An 18,730-nucleotide genomic window follows, 5' to 3' on the forward strand; every position below is an offset into this window, starting at 1 on the left:
TTGGCAGTTCGGCTGAACTGTTCCCATAAGGCACAGGGTCAGACTGATTTTCATATGGCCATGTCTGAACTGGGGTGGCGGAGTGAGCTAAAGAATGGTGATGGATTAAACCCAGATTGTTTTTTTTTTTTTTTTGCAGAGTTTTATATAGCGCAAACTTGACCTGAATCCGAATCGGGTATCAGAGCGCTTTACATGAGCACCAGTTACTTTACATGAGGAGACACATTCATTTTTGTTAGGCACGGGGAGATTAAGTGATTTGCCCAGAATCACAGGATGTTCATTGTCATTACCGAGACTTGAACTCAGATCCGAGGTCGAGCGCCAGTTGACTGGGGGTGAATGTTTGATTTGCTCAAACGCTCCGTCCATCATCCCCTTTTGTATCGTCCTGTGTCCCCTCCGCTATGCACCTTATAGGTACAGGACTTGACATATACATCATTCTGGCTTCTGCACAGCATATTCTTCCTTATCTTTCTTGAAGACCACTTGTTTTCATGCAAGTTTCAAATTTTGTTTAGTTTTTCTTAAACATTGTTAGAACTAAGGCTACAATTATAAATTGTAAACCCAGAAAACGAGGAAGGAAACTTGGGGTTATTTTTACATACAGTATATTAAAGGTAGTTCAGGGGGTAGATGGGGAAAATTCCTGCTCTGGGAGCAAAAAACCTGTTGAGTGCCCCTCGCCTCTGATCTCAGGCACAACCGTGTTTTTATTTTATTTTTAATCTGCCTGTACTTCTCAAAACCGGTGGCACAGAGACATAAGTGTAGTGCCAGTCACTCCTCTTCCATTGTCTGCTGGCCTCTACACCATATCGTCCAATTGCAGGCCTTTGTAGAGGTCATCCAAGACATAGCAGCTGTGTGCAGGGAGACAGAGAGCTGCAGTCACTAAGGGGGTGGGGGGGCAAATTCTAGATCAACCCCCCACGGGAAATCTACACTCTGCATTCTCCAAGGAGGATGGCTGCCCCAGTGGATACACTGGAGCATTACATATGTTCATGGAATCATTGACTCGCCTAACTGCCTAGAGAACACCCTTTAGAGGATGAAAGAGCCTCCCGCCTGGAATGGATTAAGGCAGGAACATCGCTGCAGCTTTATTATCTCTAGAAGGACTGCACGCCCCTTTAAGACGCCTCTGGTTTTTACTGGTGTAGCGAAGGAGCACTCTTCTCTCGGGATACTCCCACATTCGTTACATAGAAAAGGACCATCCAACTTACTGAGGACAATGTGCGCTTATCATCCCAATCCAAAGTCTCAAAGATGCTCCTCAAAGTCTCAGCCCCCAACAAAACCTGCATTGGCAGACCAAAACTCTAGACTATCCGCCATGACCAAATAATATATCTCTGCGACCATCCATGCTTCCAGAAAACACTGAAAAGAGGGTTGTTTACATTCACCTAAAGCAGACTTTCCAGTAAGGGCATGTGTATTATACAGACAGGTGACCTGCCCTGCCCTGTTCTCATTGGGCCCCTGGGCTGGCGAAGAACTCGCTCATGAAGAACCTGGACTAATGATGTTCAATGAATGCTTACTGTGTTGGCATTGTCTACTGCTTGGCGCGCCACTGTCAGATCCTATCTTTGCTCCCACTTGTGCCACTTACAAGCACTTACAGCTCACTAGCCATCAGTGGACACACTTAATACCAGACTCGTCAATACTGGAGCAACACTGTGCCCAGGAACCTGAGCAGCCGCTCCGCGTCTTTATGCTCAGCACACAGATGCTGCACTATCCTCCCAATGGAACGCTCCAGTACATCCAACAGCCAACACTGTGACACACGCACACACCACGCAACACACAGACCCAAAAAACTGGTTTTACTTCCAATGCTAAGCAAACGCTGTAATAAATCGGGGACACTGGCGTTTGCACAGATCTGCGTTCCTAACTAATACTTTCTGCAGATTTTCTAAAGTGTTTTATGGTTTCGATTACTTGTTGAGGAAATGTTTCAGATGTTAGTTTGCAGCCTCTTTGGCTTGATTTTAAAACACACATTTTTTATGCTGCGTTTTGAGTTGTATTTACTTAACAAATAAAGCAGTCTTTTTCAAAATCCTTTGCCATCCATATTGACTCAATGATGCCAGTTAAATGAACCCACCGGCTTTACAGAGGTTAAATTTCTTTAACATACCCTTTCTTAGTGGTTACATATGTAATTGTGAGCATGCCATTGTTTTGGTGTGTTGATAATGTACTGAAGTGCAGGATATGGGTCATTGTTGTAGTTTAAATAACTTTTGTATGTGGATTTGTTTTGTTATTCAAAGGAAGTGCTTTCTTTTCCAGAGGCCATTCATTTCATCCTCCTCTATTGATACCAGCCCAGCTATGTCCAATTGTCCTGGCATGTTTGCGGTGCATGCATTCAGCTTTATACTTTCAATGGAGCATGTACTCTTTTTTTGCAGAACAGATCAAACCAGCAGGGTTCATTGGGTGCTTATTTTATTCAATAAAGTAATGGCAAACTCAAGGTTTTGCGCTGCGCTATTAAAATGTTTTTGTCTGCTTGGCTCTGTCAATGTCTCTTAAATGTGAACTACTTTTTTTTTTTTTTTGCTGAGCCATGGCCCTCGAAGTTTGTTACTGAGCGTGCATTATGAAAATGCGCACTGACAGCAGATATAGTGCTTTTAACCTTATTTGCATGTAACATATTTGCCTTGGTAAAAAAGGCCCTCTCCCCCAATATATCAGTTCGGTTCAATGTCAAAGAGATCTTTTGCTGTGCTCTGTATGTTTAATTTTATAGAAAAAATGTAAGTAAAATAAATGAATGATAAATGTGGATGGTTGAGATGTTGGAAAGTGCTAGTTGACCCTCACAAAGATGGTGCCCAGGGTCAAACATAAAGTAGGAAGGCTTGATTAATTCTCCTTAATGCCCAGCATGGAACCCAGAGCACAGGGAAGCTAAAGGACATGAGCCTCCATTTTAAACAGCAGTATACAAACAAGATGTTATTGCATATTAATAATAGAAGAATTAACTCTGAGCAGACATACTCATGAATATTTCTAGTCAAAGGAGGCATAACTTGTAAATTATTTGAAAAGAATGTCAAGGATTATTATATTGTATTGTAATTGCATTTTTTTATAGCGCTTATCCCAGACAAGACACTGAAGCGCTTTCCCCTGGGCAGCAGGCTGCTCTGGTACTGAAGATTAGGAGTTAGGCCTGTGTTACTGGTTATTAATATGAGTTTTAAGCACTCAAGCAGACCATTCCATGCATTTACCCCAGTTTCTTTGTAATAGATCAAATTAATATGCGTTATGTGTGATTAATAGCTGGAGCGGGTTGAGTTCATGCTGATGGTTGGTGGGGGTAAAATCTGGGCTATTAGGTATTGTTAGGAGTATGAATTTCAAAGAATGAAAGGATGCCATCTTGAAAATTATTTGTAGGAATTTTGGAGGAATACATTAATAGAGATTATGGAAAACGTGTGTGTGACTTGGAGTAGATTGTGCTAAAACAGAAGAGACATGCAGAGGATGGAAAGAAAAGAGGGCCATTTAAAGATAAAAAACCGAGGGGCAACATGAGAAGCTTTTATAAAAGGTCGGTGTTCCATGCATGATTTTAGTAATATGTTCTAGAGGATGCTTTCTGAGATAGCATACAATACTAGGATGCAAAATTGTGGCATAACTAGTTGTGATATTTGCATTTGAGATGGTACTTTTGAAAGTCACCAGAAGCAGTCTGTCTGCTGCTAGGCAACAGCTAACCCAGCAAGGTCAGCTGATCAGGTTAGGGGTTGCAAGCTTATAGTCATTGCTGAGTGCATTTATAGGGAAATAGGAAGAGCTTTAGACTGCTCTCAAGGAAAGCAGTCACTACACAATCATAGCAGTGTGAGGAAATACATGACTAAATAACGTAAACCTTGAAAATAAGATTTTGCAGATGCTGAAGTGGATATCTTGTGATGTACATCCTCCAGTTCGGCTCACAGTATTAATTACAAAAGCAAAGTGAGATCCATTTGGGTGTCTCTGGTTTCACGTGGCACAAGATGGCAGCCCGGCTGGGGGATCCAGGCATTATTGTGAGGAGGATGGTGATCCGGCGCCAATAATACCCATTGATCAGGGATTAATACACAACAAATCACTGCATTGGCCCATACACATTCAGCCCAGAAAAATCCCTGATTGTGCCGGGGGTCAATTTGTTTTGAGTATTAGTCTATATCATTCCTGTTGGACTTGGCCCTTTTTTGCAGGGTCATCCCTGAACCTTTTGCCTTCCTCCTGTAATTTTCTGACCTGTTGTTGGTGGTTTTATGACTCTGGACACTTAACCACTGCTGGTCAGTGCTAAAGTGCACATGATCTCTATTGTAAATTGATGTAACGGATTTCTTGACTCCATACTTGCCAGACCCCAGTACAGTGTGTCATAAGTGCCCAGGGCCTGTAAATAAAGTGCCCTGGGCCTGTAAATCAAATGCTGCTGGTGGGCTTGCAGCACTGGTTCTGACACCCACAGAACCAGCCTGTAAAATGTGACTCAGGCCTGCCATTGCAGAGCCTGTGTGCAGCCTGGGGCTGCCATATCGACTTGGCAAGTGCACACCTTTGCCAGTCCCTAAACCTTCCCTTTTCTACATGTTAGCCACCCCTAAGGTAGGCCCAAGGTACCCCCATGGGCAGGGCGCATTGTATGTAAAAGGTAGGACCTGCCCTAATGTGGGTGGTATATCCTGATAGTGAATTACAACCAATTTCGTTTTTCACTATTGCAAGGCTACCTGTTCCCATAGGCCAGAATGGGCAGTTTGATTATAACATCTTATAATCCTAACTGACCGGGGAAACATGGTAGAAAAATGAATTTAGTATGACTGAACTCAGAATGATAAAATACATCTTTTAGTGAAGTTGGTTTTAATATTTTGTGTTTGAAAATACCACTTTTAGAAGTTAGGTATTTTCTTGTCTAACCATCCAGCCTGGCTCTACTAGGTTGTGTATTCCATGTCTGGTTTGTGAGTGACGGGGGCTGGGGTGGCTCCAGGAGGCAGGGCGAGTCAGCACTGGGCTGAATAGACCTATCTGCATTGAGAGTGGTGGGAGGAGTAGCACCTGAATAGGGCTGTGCCTGCCTTCCACAATGCTGGCTCAACCCCTGTGGTGCGTCTGATGACCCTGGCCCACACTGAAAAATGAAGAAGTTATGCACTGGCAGAATGCACCCAGAACTGGTTTGGACTAGGTACAGACACTCTCTGCCTTCAGAGACAAAGTATTTGTGTGTATAAAAAAAGGGACCCAGACCCCAGAACTTTAGATCACTTCTAGGAATCAAGACGACCCTTTGCCAAGTAGAGGAACTAAGGAAACTGAAGGAGGAGACTGCCCCTATGCAGTTGGGGTTGGCCTGCAGTGTTTGCTTTATTGCCAAGTAAAGGAGAAAAGGAACTGTGTGTGTACTTTGGCAATCTTGAAGAAGGATCTCCAAGGGCTTCAATTATGCTTGCCTCCTGTTCTGAAGTCTCAGGGACACACAGACTTCACCACCAGCTCCCCTGAATTCCCTTGCTGGGGATTCTGCCTGCAGAGAGGTGCCTGCCGTTGTTTGGGCCCTCCGAGAAGACTGCGTGTTGCTGGGAGCTGGAAACGTGACGCAACGAGGAGAAGCGCGTCGCCGCCGCAGCAGTTGCCATTGCATCGCTGAAGAAGCGTGCCGCTGCAGCTGGTTGTCATCGCATCGCCGAGAGGAGCGTGTCACATCACCGGAAAAGCGTGTCACTGCCGCAGAGGTTGTCGTCGCATCCCCGTAGAAGCGCGTCGCCGGCCATGTCGCGGCTCTGAAGTTACAGAGTTCGCTGCACGGCCGTTGGGCATGCACGCATCGCATCCACGTTGTCCCATTTAGTAAAATACGCCATTTTGTCGCACTGGATCGTCGCATCGCATTGAGGCGTTATCTTGTCACATCGCACCGGATCACAGTTAGAAACCGGCGCACCAACTCCCCACACTGTAAGGAAGCGAGCATCAACTCCCCTGCGCAGCAGTAAGGAACCTACTCCCCTGAGTGTAAGGAACGGGGAGTGCAACTTCCCTGCAACCCTTTTGTTTGTTTTGCATGACGCATCCAGGGTACTTTGAGATTAAAGTGTTGCACTTACCAATTACATTGAAATAAGCTATTTTTTTACCATTTTAAAGTCTATTTTTGATTACAGTCTTGTTTATTTTTGTCGTTTGGTCTTGTGTTGAGTCTACTAAAGATTACTTATTTTTCTAAACTGTGGTGTTCATTTGTAGTGTTTTCACTGTATTACTGTATGTGTTCACAAATGCTTTACACACTGCCTCTGAGATAAGCCTGCCTTCTCGCGCCACGCTACCAAGGGGATGAGTGGGGGTTATTTAAGAGTGTAGCCCCCTTACCCTGACTAGAAGCAAGGGTCCCTATTTGGACAAAGGAAACTACCTCTGCCAACTAGAGACCCCTAATTAACTATTTATTTATCAACTCTTTAAATACTTGATTGATGGATCAATTACTTGAATAGTTTATGGCAATGATAAGACTAGTCTGACTAAACATTTGTTCAAATAATTCAGACTCTTGATAGGGTTAATACATGAATTTTATCCAAGATTTCAATGCAAATGCTCATAATGCATCAGGCCACAATTACAGAAATAAACAACAAATCTCATGGAATGACAGTTCAGTACATAGATCTTGACTCAAACTATCAATGACATTGTACAATGAAGGAGTGGATAGAGTAAGAGACATAAGGGTTCAGCAAAATCGATTATGCCAAACAAAATATAATACCTAACAGATAGATAGATGGGGAGACAAAAGATTAATCTAAAAACATACAAAATCATTCATTGTTGATGAAATGGATAGATGGAGAGACAAAAGGTACAAATTCAAATACATGAATTCAAAAATTTAAAGGACATCTAATCTAAGTACAACCCTTATAGACTGAAGGGAAATTTGGGACAACCACCCCCTGATCCCAAGGGATGACCAAGATTCCCAAAGGGATAGTCAGGAAGGTGTGGATGATCTGGACAGGTACATGATAAGATGAGAACAGCTACGCCTCTCGGGAAACCGAATTATAGGGGATTATCTTACTTTACCCTCTCTCTAGCATCCTTCCAACAGCAAAATCTGCTACCGACTAACCCCACCCCTAAATATATAGTCTACATTGACATGTCCATCCCTAAAAATGTAGTCTTTACGCTCAAATTTGTACGCTGATTGATGGGCTGCGGAGGTGGTACGGTCACACCATTATGATTCTGCATTTTATTCACTATTCCTTTTGTACACAAACTTTCCCAGGGTCTGGTTCATAACTTTATTAAAATGTTCATGTACTTGCAACAATTGATAATATTTTACTAAGAGAGCACAGTTCTTTTGTTGGGGCGTCTCCGGTCTCACGCTCCTGTTCAGTAATTGGCAGGCGATGCATTCACTGGCCTTCACTTCTTTATGTCATCTTCTGCACACAGCGTCTCTTACTCTCCATCATGGCAGAACAAACTCGCTCCTAGCAATCCCCTTCCCACTTCGGCTTAGTTTAATAAAATGGCATCATCTCTCAGCACATTATGTGATAGTAAAACCATCACTGTTTACCTCCCACCGTTCTGTACTTCCGTTAACCTTGCATCGGCATAATTCAAGCAAGCAGCATTAACTATTACTTTAGAAGCAAGAATGCGACATGCAAGCCCTTGCTGCCTACTAATGCGTTTTCTTTGTTTCTTCAAAAACACAATAGTTATTACAATGCAATGTGATTACGGGTTAATTTAAAATGTGTGCAAAGCAATTCCCCTGTGTTTGTGGGTGCATGTTAGATTTATCTTCATCTACTTACTGTTAGTATGTATTATGGGGATACAGGATCCGAGCAGGTTTCATTTTTGCGAAACCCTGCTCCATCAATTGCAACTGGGCACACTTTAGAAATGTAATAAATACTTTGTCAGAAAGGGGTAGCTCATTAGACATCCTGAAGCACTGCCCTTTGGTAGATGGTAAGAGAAAGGGGTGGGACGGAAGATTCTGTTGTGCAAGAGGAATAGGACCCAATAGGAGAGACCCAGCCTTTTGTTTACCTTGATCACACTTATAGTTGGGATGATGACAGCCAGGTGCAAAAACCTCATGTCCCTTTATAGTGAAGGAAAAGCCAACCAACTTTGTAAAGGCATATACAAATGTTTATAATCTGTCCAGAATCTGGTATGTGCATAGAGCAACAGAGATTAATTATGTGTTAGCACAAGCAATTTAATTTTCCTTCACAGTTGCCATTATCACTAAATAATTTGACAAAGTACCATGGAATACCAAGGGTATTTGAGATGTACAAAGCTTTATTAGAAATCTCTAGAGAAAATCAGAGCGAACAAATGGAAAATGGCCCTGAAGTGGACAAAACTGACTTTTTTTTATAATTGACCTAGTTTTAAAACTAAGTAAAACTATACCAAAGCATAATTAGGCAGAAACTACTCTATAACTTTTCTACTATTCACCTATCCTTTCAGTGGAAGCATCAATTCATGTTTCTATTGTGTTGTGCCAATAATAAACCACATTTTACATCTACAAAATGATGGAAGGGTAACTAATTAAAAGCTAAGTTGCCCATTCCCTTCAAATACTTCCCTTTTGGCAAGCCCCCTCATACCCATTCCGTCGACCATTGTCCAATGACAATAGTTTTACCTCCTTTTGGGTAATTATAGACCCCCTTTTGCCGCAAGAAAAATCTGGTGTACCTCAGTGGTTGCGCTCTTTAGTTGTAAAAATATTAATACCTTTGGCAGTGAACCACTTAATTTAGTCCTCAAAAAAATGTCCTACTTATAACCCATGTTTAGACTGTAGAACTTTCAGAGATAGAATTCCTCGATTTGAAAAAGAAAATCTGTTCTCCCTTCGACTTATGCATCTGTTCTTCAGTTCCTCCAAAACTTCCTTGATGAGCATACTGGGGTAGGCACCATACCATAGTCAATACCCACCCTATACACAGGCAAACACAGAGAAAGTAAACACATGCTGCTCTTTTAGCCTTTTGTTTCTACGGAAGGCGAAGAAATTAATACCTTTTAATATAAATGTCCTTCTCTCTCAAAACAGTTTCCCTAAAGTAAGCCATTGCTCTTTTGATTGGATCCTTCAACACAGTGAATAGATTAGTTACTGTTACCCAGTCATCCCACCCCATCACACTCCTGCTCCCCAAGTTACATGGACTTCATCAGGAAGGTAGATGTTATTTTAGGCTGACCTGGACAGCACATGAATGAATACACACGATGGCCCCAGTTACCATTCAAGCAATGTTCCCCAAATCATCACTCAAAATATAACTCCCAAAGAAAGGAGAGACACAATTTGAATTATGTTTACCAATGACAGCTCCGAAGAAGGACCCACGGCCCTGTAGACATTTGGCTCATCCAAGAATTATTTGTTTAAAATATTGAACAAGTTCCTCTTGTGTCATTTCCTTCCAGACCACTATCACAAACGAGTGATGCAATCCCCGCATTGTAAGGTCTGCCTTGCTGTCCGAAACCTAAGAACATTATCGAACCAAATATCTGAAAGTGGCGTTTGCTGTTTTAAGACAATGTAGTAAATAACATCACATGCCAGTAGTATATGATCAGTCTTTCACTGCTCGTGAACTGGAGTCTTAATGTTTGCCTTTGTTTCCTGATCCACAGTTGTTGCAGTCGCAGGATGTGAAAGAGGATGCAGTCCTTTGCTGTTCGATGGAGGTATGGAATCTCGGTTCTAGCATATACTTAATATTTGGTGCTTTACAGTGCAAAAGAACAATGCAACAAAATGCCCTCATGCACAGGATCGACTAGTAAAACGCCCAACAAGCACAAGCAAGTGGTGAGGAGATCAATGTACTATTCGTAGACCGGCGTAGGTTTGGCCTACGTCCCTGCCAGGATATTTCTTGCGGGGGAAGGTTTGAAGCCGGGTGACTTATTTATACAGATGTACAGCTAACCCAAGCAGCTGCAAAGTGAGCGCTGATGGGGCTAGGCCTACCACTGCTGCCGCACCCTCATTAGGAGCTATGGGCCAGATGTAGGTGGCTGAATACCGGTCGGTAACGCCGAAATTCAGTAAATTTCAGCGTTACCGACTGGTATTTAGCCATTCCTAATGTAGGTAAGGAATCAGTAAATAAGGAATCGGTAAATACTGATTACTTATTGCTCTTGCCGATTCCTTAAATGCAATGTAGGAAGCACATTAAAGAGTGCTTTTGAGCCTTAAGAAATCTGTAATTACCACCAGCTTCAAGTAGTGGTAATTACCGATTTCCTTTCAAAAAACACTTTTTTGTTTAGTACCATGTGGCACACATTCATGCCCTTAGGGCATGTATGTGTGCCACATGTGCACACATGCACATTTCAGGGGTGCAACAGGGTGTCCTTTTGACACCCTGGCACCCTTGAAAATGCTTCCGCTGTTAGCGATTCGGTAATACCGAATCGCTGATTGTGAGTGTCTTCACATTCATTCCTATGGGCCTCCAAGCCCATAGAAATTAATGGGTAGGTATTCCTTATTACCGATCTCAATTACCGATTCAGTAATAAGGAATATTAAGGATTCTGTATTTTTTACTGAATCTTTACCTACATAGGAAATACCGATTTCTTAATAGTGAATCAGTAAAATTCGCTATTAGGAAATCGGTATTTCAGATTTACCTACATCTGACCTTATGTCTGCATCCGTAGCCTGCTCAGTATCCTGCTCAAAAATCCAAGGAAAGGCTCTCTTTGACGGGACGGCAGCCTGGATGTGAGTAGTGCCTTGTGGCCTGCACTAAATCCCGGTAACCGGAGTGCAGTATTGGTCAATGTAGCAAGGGGCGAAGGCTGAAAGCACCATGCTGAAGCTCTTGCACCGTCTCCTGGCCCACAGGGTCAGTATGACTTTAGCCTCAGTAGGTTAGATCTACTGGACATGTAGACCAAGGGGAGGTGTCAACAGCAGCACCAACTACATGGCAGCCTAATTGAGCCTAACTGTGATTGTAAGATGTGAACAGCTGCATGCAATATTGAACTACACCAAAGGGGACACTTGATAAGCAAAAGATGCGCATTACTGCAGAGCCACAGGCCATATTGAGGATGCATCCTGCACATTTCTGAGCCACATCAGTGACAGGATTGAGCTGAGCGGCTGGTAATAACTGACCGCTACGTACGTGACGGGAGAATTGTTGTTCCTCGTCAGCAGAGTGTAGGTCAGTCAGGGGTTTGCTGTGCAGGCTGCCAAGTGTTCTCAGGTTGATACCTCTCAAAGCGCGTGGGTGCGGGATCCGAGCTCGTCAGCTCCTAGCTCGAGGGAGCCATTTAACTGGAAGTCATGGGTCGCACTCCAACTCCACCCACCAGCGGGTTAACCCCAGGAGCATCACGGTAGATGCAGTTTTATAGCGAGTGCGCTATTTTCGAAAGTTCGTGTATTCAAGCAAGTCTGCAGCACCAACTCTGGACACCGGTGTTTCGGAATTGTTGTTCCTCGTCAGCAGAGTGTAGGTCAGTCAGGGGTTTGCTGTGCAGGCTGCCAAGTGTTCTCAGGTTGATACCTCTCAAGGCGCGTGGGTGCGGGATCCGAGCTCGTCAGCTCCTAGCTCGAGGGAGCCATTTAACTGGAAGTCATGGGTCGCACTCCAACTCCCACCCACCAGCGGGTTAACCCCAGGAGCATCACGGTAGATGCAGTTTTATAGCGAGTGCGCTATTTTCGAAAGTTCGTGTATTCAAGCAAGTTTGCAGCACCAACTCTGGACACCGGTGTTTCGGAATTGTTGTTCCTCGTCAGCAGAGTGTAGGTCAGTCAGGGGTTTGCTGTGCAGGCTGCCAAGTGTTCTCAGGTTGATACCTCTCAAGGCGCGTGGGTGCGGGATCCGAGCTAGTCAGCTCCTAGCTCGGGGGGGGGGAGGGGCTAGCGGTGTGCACTCCATTTATGATGAAACAAATAGTAATTTTGTTGATCCATATGGCTTAATTTGGCTACATCAGGGGAGTGTACAGCAGGGATGTGGAGCATAATTGAGCACTACCATGGCCATATGAGCATAGCTTTAAGCAGAAACATAGAATGGTACAGGGCATAACTGAGCTATGCATGGGTCGAACTTGAGCAGACCAAGAATGGCAATTAAACTACCTCATGGGTGTATTTGACTGGATTCATTGAGTATATACGCACATTTATTACTAGAGTGCAAAGGTCAAATTTCAATTTATTATCACATTACAGAAAAACTGACATTAGAAAAACACTGTTTACTGCCTCATCTTGCATGTAGCAATTACTTTACTCCGGAAAAATAACTCTTAATAGTCGCAAGACATTTTCATTGTGATATTATCTTAATGCACCATTTTGTTTATGATAAGCAACATACACGAAACAACATAGAACTATGACCCACCACCCACAGCAGTCATCAGAATATCATGTGCTTTGGTTATTCTACTCATTGTAGTAGATCCCTCAGATACAGTCCATAGTAATCGAGCCATTTTCCCCAGATCTTCACATCATCCCATTCCGGAGCGCCATTCGCGCACTTAGGCGGAGTGGCTAATCTACATTTGTGGGCAATGCTACATTTGTGCCCGTATCAAGAGAGAGAGAGAGGACTAGAAAGCTAGTCCGAGTCCCCGTAGTTTGTATGTGTTATCAAAAGAGACTAGCTTAAATATGACCAATATTGTTAGGACTCTGATTAGATTTGTCATGGGCACATCGTTGGTGAGTTCATGAAGCCCTCACCCACCAACCTAGTTGGTGGCATGCTTCATCATCGGGCCCACCCAGTGACACCTAATGTGTCCCGGGTGTGCTGCGACACCTGATTACAGCGGAGCTGGTATTTTACTGAGAGTGCAGTGTGAGGTGTAAAGTGAAGTGCGAGTTAAAACGGCTTGGCGAGGGTCCCAGTACCAGAGGGTAAATTAAATTTTAATAACTGGGCCCCCGTCAGCGGTTAAAATAAGGCTTGGGGATGTTTAAGGGAGGCGAGTTACTACCTTCTACATCCATCAGTTGGTCGACATGTTTCAGCCAGTGCCTTAAACTAAATCTGGCTTTCCTCAGGACCTTTTTAAAATAGAGTAGTGCAGGATAAAAAGGAGTGTAATCCAGGCTATGTGTTACACTCACTAAGGTGTTTCTCTAAGTGTGAGAGGGGATTCCCTTCTCATATATGCGCTTAGATTTTGCAGCCAATGCTTCCAGGAGTGTACCTGTTGCACCGTCCTCGTACTCCGGAGTACGAGGACGGTGCAACAGGTACAAGGCAGGCTCTGACCAGAAAAGCTGGTCAACCCCTTACCGCTTCACTGTATCCAAATTAGTGTAAAGAGAAAGGACGGATTTCAATCGACGCGTTTCGACACAGGAGTGTCTTCATCAGGAAATACCATCACATATAATATATCTAAAAATAAGCAAACAATATTTTAAAGAACAAGTACAATACAATCTAAAGTGCATATGAAGAGCGCAGGTCTGCTTAATACTTCCCCTGTAGCCTCAAACCATCACTGTGAGGTCTTAGCTCATCACTTTGTGGAGAAAGTGGAGCGGATCTATCAGGGCCTCTCTACAGGTAGTCCCCCAAATGAAGATGCTTTGTTGAGAGGGTCAGATACTGAGCCGAGTGGGGGCCTGTTGTGTTTTCCATTGCTGTCGCTTCAGGAGTTCGAGACGCTAAGTGTAAAAATCAAATCTGGCTCGCCTGCGGATCCAATGGCGGCATCCTATTTTCATCAGTCCTTACCATCTATTGCCCCTGTGGCCCTTGAATTGGCCAATTTGTCATTGAAATTAACCTCCGTTCCAAGGGCGTGGAAACATGCTAAAATCATTCCACTACTAAAAAAACCCTCACTTGACTCGGACGACCCTGGTAACTATCGCCCCATTTCCCAACTGCCGTTTATGGCTAAGGTGGTGGAGGCACATGTTAATTCCATCTTGTCCAGATACATAGAGGAGCACAATATATTCGACCCTTCCCAACACTGGTTTCGTCCTCGGCATAGCACCGAATCTGCTCTTCTTGTTGTCACAGAGACTATATGTAGTCGGTTGAATGAAGGTGACTCCGCTGCCTTGGTCCTATTGGATTTTCACTTAGTGAAAGCACGATGCAAAAATAAACACACGGCTGTCGTTTTCTTCAGGGCAGAAAATGCACTACAAGTACCCTTTTTCAGCGGAGTTACACAATTGATGCCCAATCAAAATCTCTACTCAAGGCAGTCAACATTTGGGAGGAGCCTAAGCCCCTCTTCTTTCAGCATTGCTTCTTGAAGCTATTTATCTGTTGATCCCACAACTTTGTTGACAGCTGTGTTGCTAATCCAGGCCCTAAAACTAACAGTGACCAATATCATAAGACTTAAAAGACCTAATTCACAAAGAGTGTTCTTGAGTAAATAAGGTGATGCCTCTTAATGGATTTACCCCAGATAAGTTTACCTTATTCACAAATATTTTCAGTGGTGCAAATCTAGCTAGAGGTACCAAAACTCCTTTGCAACTAAGAGTCACAGTAGTGGGGAACATATTGAAGACGAAGTGAGCATCTCAGGGTTGCTTGAGGCCATCTCCATATTTGCTTTCACACGTCTATCACATTAAGCCGCGGATATTCAATGTAGGTCCAAGAGTGGTGGCTCCAGGACTAATTTCCAGATAACCAGTAGCTATGTAAATTATTTATTTTTAGATTCATTTCAAGCAAATATACCTTACCCAGAGATCTTGAAAGCAGCATAGTTCCCATCTACTGGACCTATATTGCAAAACTTTGCATTAAGGTAAAAGACAGCTAGCTTAAATTTAAGATGTCCTGAAGGAAATGTTTTTGAGTTGGACACAAAATATATTACAAAACCTAAGGTATAGGTTACATCTTCCAAATAAAATTTAGTAGGAACAAGAGGTAAAGGGCAAAGTATGCCTAGGGCTTAGCAATACCCCATTTCTTTTGATGTAGAAACATACAAAATGTCTTACACATTGTTATTTACACATACATATTTCAAGTCTCTTCAAAAGTTCTTTAGTACAATAATGAATCTTAGTTCAGAAGTTACAAACTCATTAGAAAATGTTGTTGGTTCTTCTGTGACTGGTTGAAACGTCCATTTATTAACCCCCCCATCTGTTATTCCACCAGCCCGAAGAAGACAAGTTTTTTTTGTTTAGAGATATGCAAAATGTCTGTCTGCTGACTTGAACTTTAACACACGACTTATGACCTTCCTCTTTTGGCAGCTGCAGAGCACAGGCCGTCTGTTGGAGGAGCAGCTGCCGGATATGATGACAGAATTGTTGGCGGTAGCACGCGACAAGATGCTGTGTCCATCGGAGTCCATGCTGACACGGTCCCTCCTCCTGGAGGTCATCGAGCTGCACGCCAACCATTGGAACCCCCTGACGCCACACATCACACAGTACTACAATAAGACAATCCAGAAACTGACAGCTTGAAGGACCATTGTGGAAGGCGAGGCGATGGCGTGACCTCTGCTGGGGGTTGAGGCAAGGAACTGAACAGTGAACATATACTGGAAAATGTGGAGATACTCTCTCCCTCCTCCCATTATCCACCAGGAGCATGCTTGAGTATATGTTCAGAAGGGGTACGCAGTGATCCCCCACACACACAAGCGCCACCACTGTTCTCATTTAAACCATTGCTTGTGCAGCAACACACACTTCCAGCAGTGCCATTGTTGGGCTCATAAAAGCAGGAATAAAGAGGCCTGGAAAGCGAGTGAAAAGCCAAGGCTGGCATTGTTTTCTCTCCATTGTGCCGGCTTCCAGTGCCCAACCGGCAGGAGAAAACACAGAGCAGATGTCTTTTGGGGATACAAAAGAGGACACGTTCCACACCAGACACTCATAATTGACTGGTCACCCATGTCAAAATGGGTCTGGTGTGAAAGAGACATGACAAGACTTTAGATTAGATCCTTGCACAGGTTTCGATTTTTTTTATTTGCACTGTTCTTTTTGTGTAAACAGGAAGAAAGGAAAATTGCATTGAACAAAATTCCCATAGGATGACGAGCTAATGAATGGGTGGGATCGGGCCCTCATTTAGCCGGGTATAGCCACTTTAGAAGCAACACAGCCCACAATGCTCTTTAGCTAGTGGAAATTATACTAATTGAAAACTTCTGTCCCGGGATGGTGTTTCTCAGGAATTGGGATTCCGGGAAAAGTCAGTATTGCAGTATAAACGCTGGAGGTCGAGCTGTAATCAGTACGATTCTTACGTATTTTCTTGGCTGTAATTGGCTCGTAATTGTAGAAATCTCTTTAAAAGAGACGGTGGGTTTAATATTATAGAGAAGGGAAGTAAACAAAGATTTGACTACCCTCTGTTAAGATGTAGACGACGAGGATTGTAGGAAAATTGGGTGTCCAGACACCTAATCACCCTTGGTTTATTAGTTTTATCGCCACGACAAACCGCCTGTCGTACTCTAATTCTCAAAAGACTGCCCCCCCCCCTCCCCCAAATAAAGAAAACTGGTCGACACGTCATTAATTGAGAATTGTGTCAGGCAACTGAGAGAACGTTAAATGGCTTCAGTTATTGACATAAATGGCAAAGACTAAATAAAGCACCACGGTCTGCTGCAGACCTTCGTACCGAGTCCGTAGAGGGGAGGCTTGCAGCATGAAACCGAGCGAGCGAAAGGTGTCATTCCCTTGCTAAATGAGTCCTCCTTGAGGCAGGTCTGTAATCAAGGGAGCTAACACAATACCCTTGAATTATATATTACGCTTTTCCCAAAGACTAACAACCGTTAGCGCCTGACTGACGCCAGTCATTTCTAACGCCACGTAAAGGCTAAAGTAAAGCGAGGCTCACAGTGATGACGTCACGTTAGTGCAGTACCTAGCAACGAACCGGAAATGACGGTATGCTCTGCGCAGGACGTCACCCTGGATTTGGGCGGCCCCAGCATGAATGCAGTATTCCTGTTCATGTTCAGGGCAAAGGTACGATGTTTGTGGTCGTCTGCAGACCCATTTAAGAAATCGTTTAAGTTTAAAAAAAAAAAAAGCAGGAATTGGGTAACATTTTGTGGCCTTGTAATCACTGTTTGGTATACCACCTAAACCCACCACCCCGCTCCACCCATGCCGCTTCATTTCATTAAGCGTATGAATTTATTTATTGTAACTCAGATGTCATTTGTTATTAACTTTTAGCTGCATGGAGGGTGTGTGACTGCCCAGTCACAGTGAATTAACATTAATAATCACCTCTCTCCGTGGCCTCTCACAAGTACACATACGGACATGTCACGGCGCCAAATTAGAAAAGGAGGCGCGGGCCTTCACGTTTTTAAACCACGAGGAACTAGCCCTCTAGGCCGATATTTATTAGTAGAGTTTGTTTTCATAACCTTATTGTGTTTGAATTACCGAGGATACATTTGTTCTGCCGCCGAGGCACACCATGAAGTGTACACAGAGGGCTGCTCGCACGACGGACACACCCCCAGAGGAAACCTAGAGCGAGAAAATGAATTCACGCACAAAGGTAAAGAGGGGGAAGTGTTTGGTTTGTAAAAGGCCGACAACGGGCTCTTTGACGTGCAAAGATAAATATGCGATTTTGGGTGCATGCATACTTCAGCGCGGACGTTGGCTCGGAGGACTAGAGAAGGTGAAGTTATGCATCTAAGTTCCTTTTTTGCGCCGCGAGTCTTGCCAATCGAAAACCCAATTGCTTATGTCTCCGTATAAAAAGGTGCATTTTACATCCGCATGCGCGGTCATTCTCTGTAAGTCTTTCTACTTTGTTTGAAAAGTTCACTGGAAGTGCAGCAGACAGGTGTGTGAAACTGTGGAGCTTTCTGCATAATGTCTTGCCAAGTCGAAGTGCCTTCGCCGAAATGGCTATTTGCACCTAGAGTGAGGTCAGGTTGCCCGTGGACTGGAGGCGACACACACACATATATATATTTGTTTCTTCCCTTTCACGTTTGACTTTGTTTCTGGTCAGTAATCTAAAGCATTGTATGAATGTATTGTTTGCTGGCTGAGGTCAGTTTTGAATAGAAAATCTTCAATGTTATATTTTTTGGAGATAGACCGGCATCGTTGCTATTATAATTAATGTCCCGTGCATACTAACATTAGTTTGCCTTCTGAAGATAACTATTTAAAATCTTATTTTAGCATGCTTTGAAGTGGCTTGTTTCTTAAATGTTCCTGCCCGAAGAATGCCAAAGCGTGACAGTACTTCACCGAACTCTCCTGGAAATGAGTCGTGATTTGATGACTTTTCTTGGTACCTGGTGCATTGTTCCTTAAGTCACCAATCCCTTAGTAGTGTCTGTCCAATGAAGCCTAAGACAGTATTAAGAAATGGCAGAGTTGCAGAGGATGCAAGTGTTGTCACTGGTCTGTCTCTTGAATGGGTTTGGGATGCTCTTTAAATCTAACTTGATAAAACTACCACAATATCAGTCCTAAATTCTACTTGATAACTAGTAACATACCACTTTGCGCCATCATTCAGGTAGTGAGTAACATTGATGTGTAGTTCAACTGTATCTGTTTAAGGCCCATCAA

The 18,730-nt window shown here is 43.5% G+C and overlaps 1 protein-coding gene across 4 annotated transcripts in view; it reads left to right on the forward strand.

The window, feature by feature from the left end:
• Positions 1–18,341, forward strand: part of CTIF (cap binding complex dependent translation initiation factor) — an 856,085-nt gene extending 837,744 nt beyond the window's left edge. For 3 of the 4 annotated variants that reach the window (XM_086960364.1, XM_086960367.1, XM_086960365.1), the window contains 2 exons: positions 9,793–9,846; positions 15,407–17,210. In XM_086960364.1, the coding sequence (XP_086816490.1) occupies positions 9,793–9,846; positions 15,407–15,622 (270 nt within the window). In that variant the 3' untranslated portion in view covers positions 15,623–17,210. Of the gene's footprint in view, positions 1–9,792; positions 9,847–15,406 lie in introns of all 4 variants that reach the window. The other variant, XM_086960366.1, reaches the window with a different exon arrangement.
• The last annotated feature ends 389 nt before the right edge of the window (positions 18,342–18,730 follow it).

Source organism: Lissotriton vulgaris, chromosome 3_1 (genome assembly GCF_964263255.1).
Source record: "Lissotriton vulgaris chromosome 3_1, aLisVul1.2, whole genome shotgun sequence".
NCBI classification, from domain to species: domain Eukaryota; kingdom Metazoa; phylum Chordata; class Amphibia; order Caudata; family Salamandridae; genus Lissotriton; species Lissotriton vulgaris.